The sequence below is a fragment of the Mobula hypostoma genome, chromosome 5 (assembly GCF_963921235.1).
Source record: "Mobula hypostoma chromosome 5, sMobHyp1.1, whole genome shotgun sequence".
NCBI classification, from domain to species: Eukaryota; Metazoa; Chordata; class Chondrichthyes; order Myliobatiformes; family Myliobatidae; genus Mobula; species Mobula hypostoma.
The window spans coordinates 193,609,936-193,624,345 of NC_086101.1; the positions used below are offsets into that span (position 1 = coordinate 193,609,936).

Sequence of the window (14,410 nt, forward strand, 5' to 3'; positions counted from 1 at the left end):
TACAATATGATTGAGTTCACTTTGAAATTTGAGAAGGAGAAACAAAATTCCGATGTGTCAGTATTTCAGTGGAGTAAAGGAAATTACAATGGCATGAGAGGGGAACTGGCCGAGGTTGACTGGAAAGGGACATTTGCAGGAAGGACAACAGAGCAGCAATGGCTGGAGTTTCTGTGAAAAATGAGGGAAGTGCAAGACAGGTATATTCCAAATAAGAAGAAATTTTCAATTAGAAGGACACTACTGTGGCTGACAAGTGAAGTCAGAGCCAAAGTAAACGCAAAAGAGAGGGCATACAAGAAAGCAAAAGCTTGTGGGAAGATAGAGGAATGGGAAGCTTTTAAAAACTTGCAGAAGGAAACTAAGAAGATCATTAGGAAGGAAAAGATGGATTATGAAAGGAAGCTGGCGACTAATATCAAAGAAGTTACTAAAAGCTTTTTTTAAGTATAAAGGGTAAAAGAGTTGAGGGTAGATATAGGACCAACAGAAAATGATGCTGGAGATATTGTAATGAGAGAGACAGAGATGGCAGAGGAACTGAATACGCATTTTGCACAATGGAAGACATCTGCAGTGTACCAGACATTCAAGAGTATCAGGGAAGTGAAGTATGTGCAGTGAAAATTACGACTGAGAAGGTGCTCAGGAAGCTTAATGGTCTGAGGGTGGATAAATTTCCTGGACCTGGTGGAATGCGCCCTCGGATTCTGAAGGAAGTAGCTGCAGAGATAGCGGTGGCATTAACAATGATCTTTCAGGAATCGCTTCTGGCATTGTACTGGATGAATGGAAAATTGCAAATGTTACTCCAATATTTAAGAAGGGTGGGAGGCAGCAGAAGGGAAACAAAAGACCTGATAGCCTGACATCAGTGGTTGGAAAGTTGTTGGAATCGCTTGTTAGCTACAGATTATCTGAAGGCACATGACAAGATGGGCCAAAGCCAGCATATAGTGGCATGCAAAAGTTTGGGCACCCCTGGTCAAAATTTCTGTTACTGTGAATAGCTAAGCAAGTAAAAGATGAACTGATTTCCAAAAGGCATAAAGTTAAAAATGGCACACTTCTTTAATATCTTAAGTAAGAAAACTTTTTTATTTCCATTTTTTACAGTTTCAAAATAACAAAAAAGGAAAAGGACCTGAAGTAAAAGTTTGGGCACCCTGCACGGAGAACTTAGTAACACCCCCTTTGGCAAGTATCACAGCTTGTAAATGCTTTTTGTAGCCAGCTAAGAGTCTTGCAATTCTTGTTTGGGGGATTTTCCCCCATTCTTCCTTGCAAAAGGCTTCTAGTTCTGTGAGATTCTTGGGCCGTCTTGTATGCGCTGCTCTTTTGAGGTCTATCCACAGATTTTCGATGATGTTTGGGTCAGGGGACTGTGAGGGCCATGGCAAAACCTACAGCTTGCACCTCTTGAGGTAGTCCATTGTGGATTTTGAGGTGTGTTTAGGTTCATTATCCTGTTGTGGAAGCCATCCTCTTTTCACCTTCGGCATATTTACAGACAGCGTGATGTTTGCTTCCAGAATTTGCTGGTATTTAATTGAATTCATTCTTCCCTCTACCAGTAAATGTTCCCCATGCCACTGGCTGCAACACAAGCCCAAAGCATGATTGATCCACCCCTGTGCTTAACAGTTAGAGAGGTGTTCTTTTCATGAAATTCTGCACCCTTTTTTCTCCAAACATACCTTTGCTCATTGCGGCCAAAAAGTTCTATTCAAAAGGTTCAAAGGGGCATCTAACCAAGCCTGATGCACTTTGGAAACAAGTCCTGTGGACTGATGAAGTTAAAATAGAACTTCCCCCCTCCCCCTCGTACCCCATCTGTTATTTATTTATATACACATTCTTGTTCTCACTCTCCTTTTTCTCCCTCTGTCCCTCTCACTATACCCCTTGCCCATCCTCTGGTTCCCCCCTTCTCCCTTGTCTTTCTCCCTGGGCATCCTGTCCCATGATCCTCTTGTATCCCTTTTGCCAATCACCTGTCCAGCTCTTAGCTCCATCCCTCCCCTTCCTGTCTTCTCCTATCATTTCGGATCTCCCCCTCCAACTTTCAAATCTCTTACTAACTCTTCCTTCAGTTAGTCCTGACGAAGGGTCTCGGCCTGAAATGTCGACTGTACCTCTTCCTAGAGATGCTGCCTGGCCTGCTGCGTTCACCAGCAACTTTGATGTGTGTTGCTTGAAATTCCAGCATCTGCAGATTTCCTCGTGTTTGCTGACTAACCTACAGCAATTTTTTTGAGGAAATTACAAGCAGGGTAGGCAAAGGAGATACAGTAGATGTTGTGTACTTGGATTTTCAGAAGACCTTTGACAAGGTGCCACACATGAGGCTGCTTAGCAAGATAAGAGCCCATGGAATTACAGGGAAGTTATGAGCATGGGTGGAGCATTGGCTGATCGGCAGAAAACAGAGAATGGGAATAAAGGGATCCTATTCTGGCTGACTGCCGGTTACCAGTGGAGTTCCACAGGGGTCAGTGTTGGGACCGCTGCTTTTTACGATGTATGTCAATGATTTGGACTATGGGATTAATGGATTTGTGGCCAAATTTGCCGATGATACAAAGATAGGTGGAGGAGCAGGTAGTGTTGAGGAAACAGAGAGCCTGCAGAGAGACGTAGATAGTTTAGGGGAATGGGCAAGTGAAATACAATGTTGGGAAGTGTATGGTCATGTACTTTGGTGGAAGAAATAAACGGGCAGACTATTATTTAGATGGGGAGAGAATTCAAAATGCAGAGATGCAACGGGACTTGGGAGTCCTTGTGCAAGATACCCTAAAGGTTAACCTCCATGTTGAGTCAGTGTTGAAGAAGGTGAACGCAATGTTGCCATTCATTTCCAGAGGTATAGAATATAAGAGCAGGGATGTGATTTTGAGGCTCTATAAGGCACTCGTGAGACCACACTTACAGTATTGTGTGCAGTTTTGCGCTCCTTAGTTTAGAAAGGATATACTGACATTGGAGAGGGTTCAGAGAAGATTCATGAGAATGATTCCAGGAATGAAAGGGTTACTGTCTCAGGGAAAGTTTGGCAGCTCTTGCGTTGTATTCCCTGGAGTTCAGGAGAACAAGTGGGGAATCTCATTGAAACATTCTGAATGCTAAAAGGCCTGAACAGACTAGATATGGCAAAGTTATTTCCAATGGTAGGGGAGTCTAGGACAAGGGGGGGTCGACTTCAGGATTGAAGGACGTCCATTTAGAACTGAGATGCAGAGAAACTACTTTAGTCAGAGGGTGGTAAATCTGTGGAGTTTGTTGTTACAAGTGGCTGTGGAGGCCAAGTTGTTGGGTGCATTTATGACAGAGATAGATAGGTTCTTGAATGGCCAGTGCATCAAAGGGTATGGGGTGAAGGCAGGGGAGTGGGGATGACTGGAAGAATTGGATCAGCCCATGATTGAATGGCGGAGCAGACCCCATGGGCTGAATGGCCTACTTCTGCTCCTATATCTAATGGTCTTACATGAAGAATAAAAATCTTTATGTCTCCGTCTAATTCTGCAACGTGCAATCATAGTAATTTATAATAAATAGAACAGTCAATATAACATAGAAATACACTCAAATCAGCGTGAGTTAACCAGTTTAATGGCCTGGTGCAAGAAGCTGTCTCGGAGCCTGTTGGTCCTGGCTTTTATGCTGCGGTACCGTTTCCCAGATGGTAGCAGCTGGAATAGATTGTGTTTGGGGTGACTCATGTCCCCAATGATCCTTTGGGCCCTTTTCTCAGACCTGTCTTTGTAAATGTGCTGAATCATGGGAAGTTCACAACTACAGATGTGCTGGGCTGTCCACACCACTCTCTGCAGAGTCCTGCGATGAAGGGAGGTACATACCAGGCAGTGGTGCAGACAGTCAGGATGCTCTCAATTATGCCCCTGTACAAAGTTCTTGGGATCTGGAGGCCAATACCAAATTTCCTCAACTGTCTGTGGTGAAAGAGGCACTGTTGTGCTTTTTTCACCACACAGCTGGTGTGTACAGACCACGTGAGGCCCTTGGTGATGTGGATGCCGAAGAACTTAAAGCTGTTCACCCTCTCAACCCCAGATCCATTAATGCCAATAGGGGTTAGCCAGCTTCCATTCCTCCTATAATCCACAACTAGCTCCTTTGTTCTTGTGACATTAAGGGAGAGGTTGTTTTCTTGACACCACTGTGTTACAGCGATGACTTCTTCCCTGTAGGCCACCTTGTTATCCATTATTGCATTATCCGACTTCTATTAAGCTTCAGGTGATGGACTGCTATCCTGATATTCTCCAGTAAAATGTCTTGATACAATTTTAAATTCATTGTTCCCGCAACGATTGTAAGCTGTCCGGGCCCTGAGTCAGCAAAGGAGCCCCATGATGCTCCTTCCACTGTGCTTCACAGTTGGGATGAGGTTTTGGTGTTGGTGTGCAGTGCCCTTTTTCCTCCAAACATAGCAATGTGCATTTCTGCCAAAAAGTTCAACTTCTGCCTTATCTGTCCACAGAATATTGCCCCAGGAGCACTGTAGAACATCCAGGTGATCTTTTGCAAACTTGAGATGTGTAGCAATTTTTTTTTTTTTTGGAGAGCAGTGATTTCCTCTGCAGTGTCCTGCCATGAACACTATTCTTGTGTAGTATTTTTCTTATAGTGGACACATGAAGAGACTTTAGCAAGTTCTAGAGATTTCTGTTGGTATTTTGTTGTTACCCTTGTTTTTTTTTTAACCTCCTTCAGCATTGCGCATTGTAATCTTTGCAGGATGCCCGCTCCTTCTGTTTCTGAGGAGAGTAGCAACAGAACTGAGTTTCTTCCATTTGTAGACAGTTTTATTTCTCCCACTGTGGACTGATGCACATTCAGGTCTTTAGAAATGCTTTTGTAGCCTTTTGCAGCTTCATGCATCTCTACAATTCTTGTAAGGTTCTCTGAAAGTTGTTTTGATTGAAACATGGTGCACATAAACAGATCTTCCTTGAGAAGAGGAAGCTGTGTCAGTATCCTGATTTTGTGGGTCTTGTTTATAGGGCAGGACACCTCCACAATTCACACCTCCAATCTCATCTCATTGATTGGAACACCCGACTCCAAATTGTTTTTGTAGAAGACATTACCCCAGAGGTTCACATACTTCCTGAATAAATACATGTAATATTGGATCATTTTTCTCAATAGATAAATGAACAAGTATAACGTATTTGTTTTATTTATTTAATTGGGTTCACTATCTAGTTTTAGGACTTGTGTGAAGATCTGATCACATTTTAGGTCACGCTTATGCAGAAAGAGAAAATCCTGCAGGGTTCACAAATTTTCTGGCACCACTGTAGGTAGAACTAATTTGGAATATTGTGTGCAGTCCTGGTCACCTATGTATAGAAAAGATATCAGTAAGACTGAAAGAGTGGCAAGATGATGCCAGGGCTTGAGGATCTGAGTGATAGGGAAAGGTTGAATAGGTTAAGACTTTATTTCCCAGAGTGCAGGAGAATGAAGGAAGATTTGATAGAGATATATAAAATTATGAAGGGTATGGATAGGGTAAATGCAAGCAGGCTTTTTCCACTAAGGTTAGGAGACCAGAACTTGAGATCATCGTCTAATGTTTATGGTGAAATATTTAAGGGGAACTTCTTCACTCAGAGGGTGGTGAGAGTGTGGAATGAGCTGCCATCAGGAGTGGTGGGTGTGGGTTTGATTTCAACATTTCAGAGAAGTTTGGGTGAGTACATGAATGGAGGGGTGTGGAGGGCTCTGGCCTGGGTGCAGGTCAATGGGACGATGCAGATGAATAGCTCAGCACAGACTAGATGGGGCGAAGAGCCTGTTTCTGTGCAGTAGTGTTCTATGACTGACCAGAGAACTCCAATCTAGGTACTCCAAGAATCAGTGTTCTGTGAAGTTCCACCAATGTCCCAGCTTTGATATTTTACACTACTCACATGAAGGCAAACAACCCATATGCTTTCCTCACCACCTTGTCTACTTGTGTTGGTATTTTTGATGAACTAAGACCTGAGCTCAAGATCCCCGTGTTCATCCAAAGCCGATTTGACTTCCCACTATAGTACGTGGGAACAGTGCACAGATAGAATGGGCAAAGTCTTTAATATAAACCCCTCAATAGAGGTTACATAGCCTATGTACAAGGTGAGTGGACAATCACACCACCATAAATATTGCAGGTCAAGGTCAAAAACTTCAAGTGCTGTTGTACTTTTAAGTGTGAATAATGGAATGTAACACTTACAGACGCTTTTCCTGAGAGATATCGAAGGAAGCTGCCATGTTCATGAGAGTTGGTAGACAGTGTAAGTGGTGGCTGTATGTATAAGGGAGGATAGTATTTGCCTGTGGGAGAAAAGTACATGTTTAGGATGCCATACAAGACCACAGGCTTACTCTAGCCTAAGTCCAATATTGAAAGTATGCCCCACTTTGGACGAAATGTTAAACTGAGGACATGGCCAGGTGAGAATTGAGGACTCTGTTTCAAAGAGACCACAGATGGTTGCCAAATATCTTGGCCACATGACACAAAAACAAACTTTTTGAAGTACATCAGAAAATCAGGTATCACCACAAGATGGCTAAACCAACAATGACATGTTAATTCAGTTTATGGCTGCTCCCCATGGCTGCGTAAAGTGCTTACAGTACTTCAAAGTAATTTACTCTATTGTAATCACAGCAACACATTGCTGAGTTATTTTGACCTCGTAAAAATACAGATTTTAGAAACTTTTATCCCTCTCGAGTAGGGTACAGTAGTCTAGAGCAGAGGTTCCCAACCTGAGGTTCACAGACTCCTTACTTAATGGTATTAGTCCATGACATGAAAAAGGTTGGGAACTCCTGGTCTAGAGGTAAGTGTTGGACTAGCAGTCAGACATGTGTTTAAATCTCACTTTGGCAGCTAGAGAATTTAAAATGTAACTAACATCTGGAATTGGGGGAAAAGAACATTACAATACTGGTAATTAAGGAACAGACTGTCATTAGAAGATCCATCAGGTTCACTACTGCCCACTAGGGGATAAGTCAGGAAGCCATTCCAGAGAAATGTAGTTGTAATGAGGGACTGCACTGTCAGAGGAATAGACAATTCTCTGACACAAGGATTTAGAGTCCGGGGGTGGGGCGGGGGGGGGTCCCAGTTGTTATGGTTCATGTGGGAACCAGCAGTACAACAAAAAAAAAACAAGGAAAGAGGTTCTGCCGAAGGAATTTGAGCAGCTTGGGACTAAAAATGAAGTGGGCAGAGCAAAGTTAAGATGGCGCTAAACGGTGACCCCTTTGCTTGCATCTTCAGAAACAGCTCTATTTCTATCTTTGATATCTCATATTTTCCTTTTCAATGTTATTTTGAAGATTCTGGCCTGGAGTTACACTCTGACTTCGGTTCTTTGCGGGAATGGGACCTGCTCTCAGGGCCTCACGACCAGCAGCTTTTGGTATGCTAAGGGCACGGCCTGGAAGACTAGTGCACCTTCAGGGTGGCAGATTTTCGTGGCTCTGGAGACGTGCTGATTCAAGGCCGGTGCCCCTGATTGAGACGTCACAGGAGAACACAGAACATCAGGAGCATTCAGCGTAACTGCCATGGGTTGTGTGCCCAGAGACCTGAGCCTTTTTGGGGCTGACTCCCTGGGTGCAGAGCTTGGACAAAGTGATGCAACAGACTTTTAAGATCATAAATCAGCAAGTTGTTTGTCACGTCTCCTCTCTCACTGTGATACGGGGACACCTCTTTTTCCCTTGCGGGGGGGGAGGGGGAGAGCGAGAGAGGGAGGGGAGAGCGAGGGGGAGCGCGCGAGTGGGGAGCGAGAGAGGGGGAGGGGGAGTGAGAGAAGGGGGAGGGGGAGTGAGAGAAGGGGGAGTGAGAGGGAGGAGCGAGAGAGAGGGAGGGGGAGTGCATGCGAGGGGGGCAGAGAGAGAGAGAGAGAGAGAGAGAGAGAGAGAGAGAGAGAGAGAGAGACAGACAGACAGAGAGATAGAGACACACACACAGACTGTGGTAATTCAAATTACCGGGTGAAGGGTGAACAAGTAGTGTTGAAGTACTGCAAGCCTGTGTCTTTAATAATGTTTTGCTGCACGTTTGAGTGCTCAGTGGAGAATGCTGATGCTTTTTTGCTGGTGGGGGGGGTGGGTTTGTTGCTTTGCTGCTGTTTGTGCGTGGGAGGGAGAAGCTGGGGGGGGTACGGGTTGGGTTCTAATGTTTAACTGTCATTCATTCTTTGGGGCACTCCTGTTTTTGTGGATGTTTGCGAAGAAAATGAATTTCAGAATGTATATTGTATACATTTCTCTGACATTAAATGTACCTATTAAACCTATCCAATTAAAATCAGAACTTAAAGGTAATAATCTCTGGACTGTTACTTGAGCCCATGTGCAAATCGGCACGGGGTTAATAAGATCAGAGAGTTAAGTACGTGGCTCAAAGTGGGTTTGAATTTGTGGAACACTGGCATTAGTACTGGGGAAGGAGGGAGCTATTCCGATGGGACAAGTACCACCTGGTGAATGACGTAACTATTGCAGTGGATAGGGCTTCAAACTAAATAGTAGGGGTTGTGTTCACCAGCTTGGAAACGTCTGGACAAAGTAAAAGGGAAGAGAGTACAAGAGAGAATAAAGAATAAGAAAGAAAGCTTAGTAAAGCTTTGGAGAGGGTCCAGAGGTTTAGGATTTTTAAGTGAATGACTCTGGGGATGGAAGTTTTAACATTTGAGGAGAATTTGATATCTTTGAGCCTGTACTCACTGGAGTTTAGAAGGAGGGGTGAATCTCATTGAAGAATGAAAGGCTTAGATAGGGCAGACATGGAGAGATATTTTCAATCATGGGAGAGCCTAGGACCAAAGGGAACAGTCTCAGAATAGCAGGACACCCCTTACAACTGAGATGAGCAGGAATTATTTCAACCAGAGGTGGTGGCCTAGTTCTGCTCATCTTTCTTGCGCTTTTACATTCAACTTACCATGTGCAGGAGCTCGCCCAGCAGGATGGTGGCCCGCACAAACACACCATCATTGCTACTTGTTAGCACTTCAACCAGACTCTAAGGAACAAGATGGGTAATTACAATGATGACACATCAAAGAGTAACAAAAAAAACTAGTCAACTCACTGGTCCAGGCACACATTTCAAGTATTTATTTATTAGCCATACTGTAGGTCCACCTGGCCCTTTGAGCCACGCTGCGGTAGCAACCCTACAACCCAATTAGCCCTGACATAATCACAGGACAATTTACAATGATCAATTAACCTATCCAGTAGGTCTTTGCGCTGTGGGAGGAAACCAGAGAAAACCCGTGCATTTGCACAGGAGAAGGCTATACAGAGACTTCTTCCAGAATGGCACTGGAATTGAACTCTAAACTCCTAAGAACACTGAGCTGTAATAGCTTTGTGTTAACTGCTACACTACAGTGGCACAGCCTATATCCAATATAATCCTCCCTATGAACATAAATTGCACTCTATACTACGACAGGTCCCAGGTAAATAACCCTAGCGCTTAAAGCCTGTTAAATTAATTTAAGATAATTGAAGTTATACTTATCTAAAAATCAAATGACGACATTGGAGATCGAAATAGAAATCTGTCCAAAAAATAAATAAAAACGACTTGCTAATGTTGCTATTACCTCCAGGAGTCCATTGTTGATGAATGCAGACAGCACGAGTGCCAAGTAGTTATCCATCAAGTCAGGTCTAGAAAGAGCGTTGATAAAACAATTATTCCACTTGAAACATAGCCATGAACAAGTCAGCTAACAATTCAGTATTCCCTTTATACCTTACAGAAAAGTTCACAGGAGTTATCAAATCTCACGTGATTTCTTTTACACATATTGCATACACAGAATCAGGTTTATTATCACTGACATATCATGTGAAATTTGTTGTTTTACAGCGGTGCTGCAGTGCAAATGGCATAAAGTTGACTTTCAAAAAAATAAATAGCAAAAAAAAAGGATAATAAAGTAGTGTTCGTGTAGCTTTCAGAAATCTGACGGCAGGCTGGAAGCAGCTTCCAAATCAGTCTGGCTCTTCTGGCTATTGTACCTCTAGAAATGAGAAGGGGGCATGCCCTGCACGCTGAGGGTCCTTAATGATGAAAACCACCCCTTGAAGATGTCCTCAATGGTGAGGAGGGTTGTACCTACGATGGAGCTGGCTGAGTCGACAACTATCTGCAGCCTCATGTGACCCTGTGCATTGGAGGCTCTGAACCAGTCTGTGACGCAGCCAGTCAGAATGCTCTACACTGTTCACGAGTCTTTGCTGACATACCAAACCTCCCAAATCCTCACAAAGCAGAGCTGCTGTTGTGCTTTCCTCATGATCACATCAATGCGCTGAGCTCAGGATAGATCTTCAGAGATGCTGACAGCCAGGAACTTAGAGTTGCTCACCCTTTCCACTACTGATCCCTCAGTGAGGGCTGGTGAGTATTCTCCCAACTTCCTCTTGAAGTCCACAATCAATTCCTCGGACTTGCTGATGTTGAGCGCTTAGTTCTTTTGTAACACTTCTCAACCAGATGATCTATCTCTCTCCTGAGATTCACTGACGAATTTACTAGATAGTGTTTGAGCCACATGGTTATGAGTACAGAGACAAGTAGAGCAGTGGGCTGGGTATGCAACCCTGAGTACCTGTGTTGTTAGCAAGGAGATGTTTTCACTGATTTCCATGGACCATGGTCTCCCAATGAAGAAGTCGAGGATCTTGTTTCAGAGGAAGGTACAGAGGCCTAAGTTTTGAAGCGGGGTGATTAATGCTCGGGGAATGATAGTATTGAACATTGATGATATGGAATATGTGAGCCCAACAAGTATGTTTAAAACAGAGTTACAAATGCTGGAAATTATCTTGTCAGGAACCATCTGTGGTAAGAGCACTATACTTCACAGCCATAACCTTCCAGCAGAACTCTTAGAATTCCAAGCTGTGGTGATGAATTTTTCATCTGAATCCTTCATTCAGTTATTCCTTTTGCCTGAGCAGCTAAAAATTTCCAGAATTTTCAGTTTTTATTTCAGCTTCATTATTTTACTTCAATATATCACAACATACTTCATGTACTAGAAACATTGTACTCCTAGCGGCCATTACCTAACCCCTGTACCCAATAAACTGGCCACTGAGTGTATGCTTGTGGTCTTCTGCTGCTAGAGCCTGTCCACTTCAAGTTTCAATGTGTTGTGTGTTCAGAGATGCACATCACTGTTGTAATGTGTGGTTATCTGAGATACTGTTCCCTTCCCATCAGCTTGAACCAGTCCTGCCATTCTCCTCTGACCTCTCTCATTAACAAGGGGTTTTTGCCCACAGAACTGCCACTCACTGGATTTTTTTTTTGTTTTTGCACCATTCTCTGTAAACTCTATGCTGTGCATGAAAATCCCAGGAGATCAGCAGTTTCTGAGATACTCAAACCATCATGTCTAGCACCAACAATCATTACACAAAGTCACTGAGTTCAAATTTCTTCCTCCATTCTGATGTCTGCTCTCAACAACAACTGAACCTCTTGACCATGTCTGCATGCTTTTATACACTGAGTTGTTGCCACATGATTGGCTGATTAGATACTTGTATTAACATGCAGATGACCACCGAGTGTATATTCCCAAGGGTCCCATGCATGATGTGTTTCACGAGACAACTCAGTCAGAGTGCTACAGCACAGAAATAGCCTATTGCCTTCATCACTGCCCCACATCCAACATTCACAGAAGTGACGAAATGACCCTAAAAATCCTGCCTTTCTCAGAGGTTTCTGAAGCCTATTGAATGTTAAAGCAATAAGCATTGATACAAGTACCATGCAGTATGCAATAAACCGTCATCATTATGTGCCATGCCGTATGACGTGGGCAATTGTGTCTTTCCAGGATCATGATTGTTCTTGGCAAATTTTTCAACAGATATGGCTTACCATTGCCTTCTGGGCAGTGTCTTTACAAGATGGGTGACCCCAGACGATCAATACTCTTCAGAGATTGTCTGCCTGGTGTCAACGGTCACATAACCAGCACTTGTGATATACACCAGCTGCTCATATGACCATCCACCATCTGATCCCATGGCTTCATGTGACCCTGATCGGGGGGCTAAGCAGGTGCCACACCTTGCCCAAGGATAACCTGCAGACTAGCGAAGTGAAGAACTTACACCTCCTTTGGTAGGGACACATCTCCACCCCGCCATTAACAGAAGTATAAGCAAAACTAAAATCCCCCCAGAAACATTGTACTTAAATGATATTTGGGGATATTTGAACTACATGATAAAAATGCTCAACATAAAATTACTTTTAAAAGCAATAATGCTCTTGGGTAAATAATTACACAAGTGTCAGGGGGTTTCCCGGGGGGGGGGGGGGGGCTACACAAGTATTAGCTGAGGGCACTGAAAAGTTGCACTGATCATCAGGGAGACACATACCTGGATCGGGCTCGATGTGGGAGGATGGTTTTAGCTTCCGCTGCCACAAATCCATCAGAAAGACGCCAGGAATCCTGGAATCGACTGGGATCTGAAGAAAAGTGAACACAAGGCAAATAATCTTGGAATAAGAACAGATTCAACCCAATAAGCATGAACCTTCCCCAATCCACTACCATCCTAGTTAGGCACACTGGCATAATATTGTACAATTTCTACAATCTGTTCCAGTGGAGATTTCTGAATCACAGATTTAAGATAACTAGTAAATGACCCACAGCCTACAAGAGGAAACATTTTATCTATGTTACCCAAAAGAGTAGCGCAAGTAGGTTCAATGGTGACTTCCCATGTAAACTAAATAGCCAGTTGAATTGGGAAAAAATATAGGGCTGGGGGTAAGGGAAGGTGTTACAGAGTCATAGAACACTACAACACAGAAACAGACTCTTCAGCCAGTCTAGTCCATGCTAAACTGATACTCTGCCTGGTCTGACGGACCTACACCTGGACAATAGCCTGCACCACACCCCCCTCCCGCCCATCCATGTACTTTTCTAAACTTCTCTAAAAAAAAATGTTGAAATCGAACACACATCCATCACTTTCTCTGGCAGCTTGTTCCACATTCTCACCACCCTCTGAGTGAAGGAGTTCCCCTTAAATACCTTACCTTTCAGCCTTAGTGGTTTAAATGGGAGAGCTGCATCAAGTAACCAGGAAAAGTGTGAGCTCTTTCTTATATTATTTCTTTCTGCAATTGCATAATCACTGCTTATCCCACAACTTCAATCCTATGGCTGACATCAACAACTCATTATTTATCTTCTATTTGTGTCAATCATGTTGTTGTCAAGTATTTCTGGGCTTTACCCTTTTATGCAGTATGCTGAACACTGCTTCTGGAGGCCAGCAATGATCAAACTGCATACAAAGGCTTCCAAATTTTATAAAGCATAATCAGATTTTTCTTCCTAACTCTGGCATTAATTTGTTTTGACACTGCTTGCTTCCACTTGACTGACAGTGCACAGAGGGCAAAAAAGGAATAAAATCACAGGAACTTTGTACCTACTGGTCACTAGGGCAACTAGAGGGAATCGGGAGGGCGGCATGGTAGCTTCGTGATTAGCATAATGCTTTACGGTGCCAGCAAGTGGAGTTCAATTCTCCCCATAAACATGTGGGTACTCCTGTCTTCTCCCACATTCCAAAGATGTATGGGTTACGGCGAGAAAGTTGTGGGCATACTATGCTGCAGCCAGAAGCATGGCGACACCTGTGGGCTGTCTTCAGCACAATTACGGACTGTGTCCGTCACTGACATAAACATTTCACTGACATAAACATTTCAATATGTCTTTGGAATGTGGGAGAAAACTGGAGCACCAGTAGGAAACACATACGGTCACAGGGAGAACATACAAACTCTACAGACAGATGGCTCTCAAAAGTACTATGCTAACTGCTGCACTATCATGCTACCTTTGGCCAGAACATCATAAAGGACCCCACCCACCCTGCTCATATTCTGTCTGTCCCACTCCCATCAGGAAGAAGGCTATGTAGCATCCACACCAGCACCACCAAACTCAAAAACAGTCACTTTCCCCAAGCAGTAAGGCTATTAACACCTCCACCATGACTTTATTTCCCATCAATCATCTTATGTACAGCTGAGCATCACTTTATGGACATACAATCAATGTATAAAAGCTACAGGAAATAACATTAAACAATCTTGAATCTTGAATGGTGTCAGGGAATGTAGAGTAAAGAATTGGCAGTTCAACAGTGCCAACCTAAATGTCACTATAAAAAACCTGGCTTTCCACTTGCAGCTCTACCCTGCCAGAAGAATCACTGCTTAGCAGCTCTAAGTATTTATTTACAACCTTTTGAAATCATTCCTTTTAATTCTCCTCAGCTGTGGGCTTAT

The 14,410-nt window shown here is 43.4% G+C and overlaps 1 protein-coding gene across 2 annotated transcripts in view; it reads right to left on the reverse strand.

The window, feature by feature from the left end:
- Positions 1 to 14,410, reverse strand: part of rictora (RPTOR independent companion of MTOR, complex 2 a) — a 215,735-nt gene that overhangs the window by 81,640 nt on the left and 119,685 nt on the right. For both annotated transcript variants that reach the window (XM_063049615.1, XM_063049614.1), the window contains exons 13-16: positions 12,472 to 12,562; positions 9,663 to 9,729; positions 8,990 to 9,070; positions 6,254 to 6,354 (exon numbers count right to left, since the gene is read on the reverse strand). In XM_063049615.1, the coding sequence (XP_062905685.1) occupies positions 6,254 to 6,354; positions 8,990 to 9,070; positions 9,663 to 9,729; positions 12,472 to 12,562 (340 nt within the window). The remainder of the gene's footprint in view (positions 1 to 6,253; positions 6,355 to 8,989; positions 9,071 to 9,662; positions 9,730 to 12,471; positions 12,563 to 14,410) is intronic.